The following is a 7873-nucleotide window of genomic DNA, read 5'->3' as shown; positions in this document are numbered from 1 at the left end:
GCGGACTGAAAGGTCCCAGATTCGATTCCGGTCAAGGGCATGTACATTGGTTGTGGGAACATCCCCAGTAGGGGGTTATGCAGGAGGCAGCTGGTCGATGTTTCTCTCTTAACAATGTTTCTAGCTCTCTATCCCTCTCTCTTCCTCTCTGTAAAAAAAAAAAATCAATAAATATATATTTAAAAAAAAAAGAATCAATAAATGAATGCATAAATAAATGGAACAACAAATTGATGTCTCTCTTCCTCTCCCTCTCCCTGTCTTCCCCAGCTACACCCTGCATTCCCTTCCTTCCTCCCTTTCTCTCATGAAATAAAAAATAAAAAAAGTTTTTTACATTTCAGTTCCTGGATCAAGCTTACTACATTCATTGACTTCTCTGACTGACCAAGTGAAGGGTATAAACAGAAAAGATACCATTTTACCAGAAATCTGCTCCTCGCCCTTTCAAACATAGTAGGCAGAAATAAGCGCTCTAAAGCAGGATTCTCAAGTGAAGCAAAACAGAATACACTCCATCCTGGGAATTCTGGTCTTCATTATTTATGAAAAACTATATCCATACTCAAAATACCAGAAAGACTTTCATCAGCTCTGATACAGAACTTGGAGAATTAAATAGAATTTATCTATATTCTAATGGGCAATAACATTGACATCTTTATATGGTGTTATAATTAGTTTGCATGTTAAAGTAATAATTAAGTTAGTTTAATTAATAAATTAATAATTAGCTTATTAATTTCTTTGCAATGGTATTTTGTCTACATTTTCAAAGGGCAGGGAAGATAATATTACGGCTTTAAGACTTTCTAACACATAGCTTCAATGCCAAGTACTTCAAGATCTATAAATACTTAAATGCAGATTGTCTAGAAATCCTTAGACATACCCTTGTAAGGTCAAATACTCATTCTTGGTTTTCAGTATGAGAATTTATAGCATACTTATTTTGGTAATTTACCTCCTTCATCATTCCATACCCCATAGAGTTTTTTCTAAAGAGAGGCACGTATTTAGAGGGACAGAAAGGGATGGCTATAACGTTCCTGAACTCCACCCTCCACACTTCACAGGAGTGCAAGCTGGAGCACCATGGTGGGTGCGAGTGGAGGAGAAGGGGAGTGCACATGGAGCCAGCCAGCCATACATGCAGCTCAAGAAAGAAGGATAAATGATCTTAATGAAAAGCTTTATGCCTGGAAGAAGGGGAGGAATATACCGCTCAGAATGGCCAAAAGTCTAGAGCTAAAGCTTTTAAAACTCTTTAAAATTAAAGTATTGTCAAGTGTATCATTCTTTGAGAATAAAAAGAACATTCAGGCACTATTGAACTTAATAAACAATAATTAGGAGAAGGTAAGTTATAGAAAAATACAGCCTCATAGAAAACAATTATGTGTTTATTCAAATGAAACTGAGTTACAAAGAAAGAGTAATCTGGGGTAGGGATAGAAGAAAAAAAGGATCAGAAATTCAAAAGAAGTAGCTTTCATTTGGGCCCATGTGGTGTTTGCTGTGGTATTATTCACATATCTTCCCATAAATAACATCGGTCTGTGGCTTCTGGAAAAACATTTGAGACATTGGATAAATACCAGCCATGTTTGTCCAATTGCAAACCATAAGGACACTGCCATTTTCTTCACATTCTCCCAAGTATTAACAAAATGCATGAAACCTTTTCACCCATCCCAGACACAGTTATTTAAGCTCTCTTGACTATACAGTCATTCTGAAGGACACAGGCACAATTTCACTTACATGGTTAATGAAGAGACTCTTGCGTTTTTCTCTCACTGTGAAAACAAAAGATGCAACAAAAATGTTACATGACTGTATGCCAACCCCTTACAGGTCACCAAGGACTAGCCCTCTGTGTCATGATCCCATCCTTCCACCAACCAACATATCCAGTTGCTCCATTACCAAATATAAGAATATGTGACCTGCACAACAGAGATCTGAACCTGGTTAACAAAGCAAAATATATACCCACTTAAATTATGGTATGCGAACAAAGTAAATGTAGGTGTAATTAACAGAATAAAATATCAATTATAATGTAATTAACTAAATAAAATATCAATTAGCAAATCTTATAAAACTTGTACACATCCATTAATTTAATATAATTAACAACTAATAGGACTACTGATTTCTAACATGAGCAGACCTGCAAGGTGCAGACACACAAAGGTCCATAGTATAGGTTCAAATATAAATAGTAATAACCATCACAGCATTAAGATACATGACAAAATATGCTAGAAGCATTATTAGCATGGAAACAATTCCTCTCCCTAATAGGTCCTGAGGAATAAAGCCAGGTTTCTGTCTAGGAGGCTTTCAACACCCTCTCCTTCATGAAGGCTGATGATAATATCACAATACAAAATACTGTCCTATCTCAGAGATGGAGACCATAGTGTTTATCAAAACAGAGGTCCTCAGCCTGAAATGTACATGGATGACAAGGAACCCTAAGAAGCTTTTTCATGACCTTTTTATCATTTAACTTTGCATTTTCTTTCCTGAATACCTAGTTTTAAGGGTATATACTAATCAATCAACATATTTATCGAGTAGGTCGTTGTAGAAGACAGAAAGGTTTCCTTCAAAGAGATGAAATCCTGAGCCTCTAGGAATCAAGAATGTCACCTTGGACACAGCTGTTGGGTTGGGAGGGTAGAGGGCTTAAGCAAAAAAGAAAAAGGAAAAACTCACTGACAATGATAACAGTGCGGTGATGATTGCCAGGGTAAAAGGTGGGGGGTGGGAAGGCAGTGGAGGGAGGTCAAGAAGGGTATATGGAGGATAAATGGTGATAGATGCAGACTTAACTTGGGGTGACGAATGCACAAATGATGTGCACCTGAAACCTGTATAATTTTGTTAACCAGTGTCACCCTCAGTAAATTCAATAAAAAGGAATAAATAAATAAGTAAATAAATAAATAATACAAAAAGTGCTCTAAGTACAAATCCAGTTTACTATCTGAGGAGCCTCTGCCCTTCCTTCACCACCTAAGCACACCTCCCAAATGCAGATACACTAGTTTCCATCCCTGTGAATTGTTGCTAGTTTGTGTTTAATTGAAGTCCTATCCTCGCTAAAATGATAAACCAGCCTGAGGGTACTCTTGAGAGCAAATGCCTGCAGGCCATTAGATGAACTCACTCACAGGCTCTGGACATACACAGAGTATGGGGCACCTGATTATACTTGAGGCTAAACCAGCACACTGGGAGTGCCCAGATAACAACTGCAGACTACATCTGCTGGGCACAACGTGGAGAATGCATGATCACTTTTGACTTACTTGAAATAAATATCCACAGGTGAACCATAACAAAAGAAATATGGGGAGCTACAAAAAGCACTAAGTTTTAACTTCCTTCCTGATACTATAAACTTGGTCTGCATGTGCATGCATGTGTATCTGTGCATGCGTGTGTACATGTGCATGTTTCCCTTACATTATTTCAATACTAAATTATTATGCATCTAGTCAGGCTTGCTCTACCACATGTAGGTATGATGACATGATTTCTCATTGGCTATAAAGATCTGAGAAAACTTTCTACACAGGCAGCAAATTCCATAGGCGACACTTAGCCCTTGCTGGGTACCCAACAATAGGTTCGTGCAGAGGCTTTGTTAGGGGGAAGGGTAAGTAATAGGAATAGAACCACAATTGTTTAAAGATTATTCACTTCACCTTACTAACTATAAATAAGGGGCTTTCTTACAGACCCTGGGAAACTGGAGGATGTGCTGCAAGAAGAAAGACAGGGTTATAAAAAAATAAGAGACGCCTTGGAGCCTGGTTGGGTCCATTATTCAGAAAAGAGAATACATTTTGAGAACAAACCAAGGAAATGCTTTGATTTGGTTGCTGAGCCTGGACCCTGACCCCCTCTGGGAGTTTGCCTCTGAAATGCTCACTATTATCCTGTCCCAGGAATGGGCAGAGCTGGGTTTTCACATCATAGAAAATTAACTACCTTGTTATTGGACTACAGGATCCTGGGAGGGGACACAGGGACCACAGACCTTGCCGCCCTTATTCTGCCCGCTTACTCCTTGCAGGTAGCCCTTCTTCCTTACCCATATATAATCAGCTGGCTAGCAAGAGATGTTCAAGCAGAATTTTCAGGATGACCTGCTACTCTCCCATACTGATGGCATTATTAGAATAAGCACTCATACGTGATTCAACCTTGTCTCTGCTTAATTTGGCTCAAGTAGTGACAGGTGACCGTACCCATTTTGTATCTGGTTTCAGCTCTAGAGTCTCCCAATTATGGGAATCACCTCCAAAGATATCCATGCCTCAAGAAATATTAGAGCTTCTTATATGAGTATTACTAAAAAGATTAAGAATTACTAGAGAGAGGAACCAAGATGGCGGCCTAGGTAAGCACCTAAGCTGCCGCCTCACCCAACAATTTAAAAAACAACAACTAAAATCAGAACAGACTTCATCCAAAAACACAGGAAAGCTGGCGGAGTGGGAAATCTACAGCTAGAAAGGAGAGAAACTCACGGATCGGATTAAGAGCCGCAGAGCACGGAGGTAGGGAGACGCTGGCGCGCAGAGAGGAAGTGCGGCCGAATGCCTGGCTGGCTGGTGGGAGGGGAGGAATTAACGATTGCACTGAACCCTTCCGACTGTACTGAACCCCAACCCTGGCTGAAACCCCATGGACCCAGGCTCATACGGGTGGAATCCGGACTGTAGAGAAAGGCACCCAGAGACTCGGAGACTGGGAGACGGGGGAGCTGGGAGCCGCAGCGAGCAGGGTCTAGTCCGGAGTAAGAGTAGAGGTCTGACCGCAGAGGTTGCCGAGGCCTCTCCATAATGGAAGGAGTCAGAAGCTCCAGACTACAGAGACCCAACCCAATTCCGGGCGAGCCCCTGTGGTACCCACGCACTTGCACGGGGAATCAGGGTGGTCAGGTGGAAACTCAGGCGAGCGCACAAGGGCAGGGCTGATGGGAAGCCAATACTGTCAGCTCAGCCCTGAGACTCCGCCCTATACAAGCTGAGCACAGAGGCTTCTAAAATTTTGCAAGTCTGATCCTATAAGACTGTCTCCAATACAGAAGGTATCCCAGAGTAGACACAGCTGATACCCACATCCAACCACTTCCATGAACCCCAACTGGCCTTAAGGTCAATTCCTCCCAGGGATCTCAACAATAAAGACTTAGCTACAACAAGGCTGTACACGCAGTCCACAAAGGGGAGCACCAAGAATGTCTACCTCAGGTAACTGAGGAGGCTGACCCACTAGGCCATATAGGACACCAAATACACAAAGCCAACTCTTGGAAGCAGCGAAAATGCCAAGACAAGGAAATAGATCTCAAACGAAAGAGATGGAGGATATAGAGTTCAAAACCACGGTTTTAAGGTTATTCAAGAATATCCTAGAAAAGGCCGATAAATGTCATGAGACCCAACTAAAAATTAAACATAAACTGACTAAATTGGAAAATATTATGCAGAGATCCAACAGCAGAATGGAGGAACACAAGAATCAGGTCAAAGAGCCAAAAGACACTCCTCTGGAGAAGCAAGAAGAAAAGAGAATCCAGAAAATTGAAGATAGTGTAAGGAGCCTTTGGGACAACTTCAAGTGTACCAACATTAGAATTATGGGGGTGCCAGAAGAAGAGAGAGTGCAAAATACTGAAATATACTTGAAGAAATAATATCAGAAAACTTCCCTCACCTGGTGAAAGAAATAGACTTACAAGTATAGGAAGCGTACAGAACCCCAAATAAGAGGAATCCAAAAAGGAACATTCCAAGACACATCATAATTAAAATGCCAAGAGCAAAAGACAAAAAGAGGATCTTACAAGCAGCAAGAGAAAAGCAGTTGGTAACCTATAAAGGGAGCACCCATATGACTATCAGATGATTTCTCAACAGAAACTATGCAGGCCAGAGGGAGTGGCAAGAAATATTCAAAGTGATGAATAAGCGAGAACCTACAACCAAGATTACAGTATCCAGCAAAGTTATCATTCAGAATTGAAGGGCAGATAAAGAGCTTCACAGAAAAGAAAAAGTTAAAGGAGTTCATCACCACCAAACCAGTATTATATGAAATGCTGAAAGGTATTATTTAAGAAGAGGAAGAAGATCAAGTGAATTAAAAATCTGAAAAACAGAATAAACTGGTGAATATAATCAGGGGCAAAGAAAGGGAGTGGGGATTGATAATTATCAGGGGGAAAGGGGTGTAGGGGTGCAGAAAGAGACTGGGTTAAAATCGTATAATCTATGGATGAGGACAATGGCGGGGGGGGGGGGAGGAGAGGAGGTAAGGGCAGAGGAGGGGGGGGGAACCAGGTGGAAGGGAGCTATGGGGGGGGGGGGAGAAACAACTGTAATAATCTGAGCAATAAAGATTTATTCAAAAAAAAAGAATTACTAAAAATTGAGAGGATTAAAATATAGAATCATCAGTGTTTTGACTAAACGTTTTAACAAGAAAGTATTAAAACAAACAAAAATAAAATCACAATACAGGAACAAGTAAGAATGTTGTGAAAGTGTATGCTATTCTTGTACAAGGATAACTTCTAAGGCAGTGGTCGGCAAACTGCAGCTTGTGAGCCACATGTGGCTCTTTGGCCCCTTGGGTGTGGCTCAGCATTAGAACCACTTCTTCAAAATAGACTCGGCAAGGCCAAAAACCGACTTCTGTGCATGGGCCACATAGTTTTGATAGCACTATACATGCAAGCCCACAAGTGGTATTTTGTGGAAGAGCCACACCCAAGGGGCCAAAGAGCTGCAAATGGCTCATGAGCCTCGGTTTACCGACCACTACTCTAAGAAAAGAATCAGACCACTTCCATGAACCCCAACTGGTTCCAATGAGAATAATAGAAAACAAAAGTTCACTAAGACTATTACAAAACATGTAAGGACAAGATATCAGAATCTATTGTAGAACACTTATAGACACTCTATGTTTATACAAATGAACACCACACACTCCTTTATTCCCTCAGGGCAACTGAACCTGCCAAATCTTATCTGAAATCAGTACTACCTTCCTGTATTATTTTGTAATGCCACCCCTAAAAAGGCCTTTGAAAAATCAAACCTACACAGTATCTGAGAGGCTTATCATATGTGTCCCTATGACAAATTTCCTTCTGGAATATCTCCTGAGTCCCCAAACCAACTGCCTGTCCCAACACATACACAATCTTCTATCATTTGCAGAAGGTTATCTTCCATAAGCTGCAATGAATAAGGAAATCTTTGAAATGAAACAAACCTTTTCTTAAAGTATTGCAATTTATATATTAAACAAATGCAACAGTGAGGCTTATGGGGAAAGTGACAGATATTATTTCCCCATGAACTTCAAGTTTTCACACTTACTTTCTTTACAGGACTGCCCTGAAATTCTCTTACACTCCACTTCCTTCACATCAAATTTAATGCCACTGATTTTATGACATACCTTCATTATATCTGCCATTAAAAAAGGAATAAAAGTGCTGCCAATAAACTCTGAACAAGCCACCACTTGTTCTGACTTCAGAGATGTTACAGTTGAGGAAACATGTCTAGAGAATAGACAAAAAGTGGGGAAGTCAGGGAACACCTCCTAAAGAGACTGACTTTGGGCTGACATGGTATTGTGGACAGAGGCTGCCGAGTCAGCTGCAGTGCCACAAAACAGAGGGACCAGAGCAGCACAGAACTGGGGGACGCACAGTAAGAGGTAAAGGAGGATTGGCAGGAAAGGCAGAAAAGGCAGAAGAAAAAAGACTGCATGTGCCAGTTTCCTTTTTCCTGCGAGACCAAGAACCAATGAAGGGCTGTTTGAGCAGGGA

The 7873-nt window shown here is 40.8% G+C and overlaps 1 protein-coding gene across 1 annotated transcript in view; it reads right to left on the bottom strand.

The window, feature by feature from the left end:
* The window catches only part of CCNY (cyclin Y), a 145838-nt gene that overhangs the window by 58001 nt on the left and 79964 nt on the right, over positions 1 to 7873 (bottom strand). The window contains exon 3 of the mRNA XM_084877104.1: positions 1765 to 1799. Coding sequence (XP_084733230.1) covers positions 1765 to 1799 — 35 coding nt within the window. The remainder of the gene's footprint in view (positions 1 to 1764; positions 1800 to 7873) is intronic.

This window comes from Pipistrellus hanaki (genome assembly GCF_964339955.1).
Source record: "Pipistrellus hanaki genome assembly, chromosome: 1".
Lineage (NCBI taxonomy): Eukaryota > Metazoa > Chordata > Mammalia > Chiroptera > Vespertilionidae > Pipistrellus > Pipistrellus hanaki.
The sequence above is the reverse complement of the archived record's forward strand: the minus strand, read 5'-3'. Positions and strand labels throughout refer to the sequence as shown.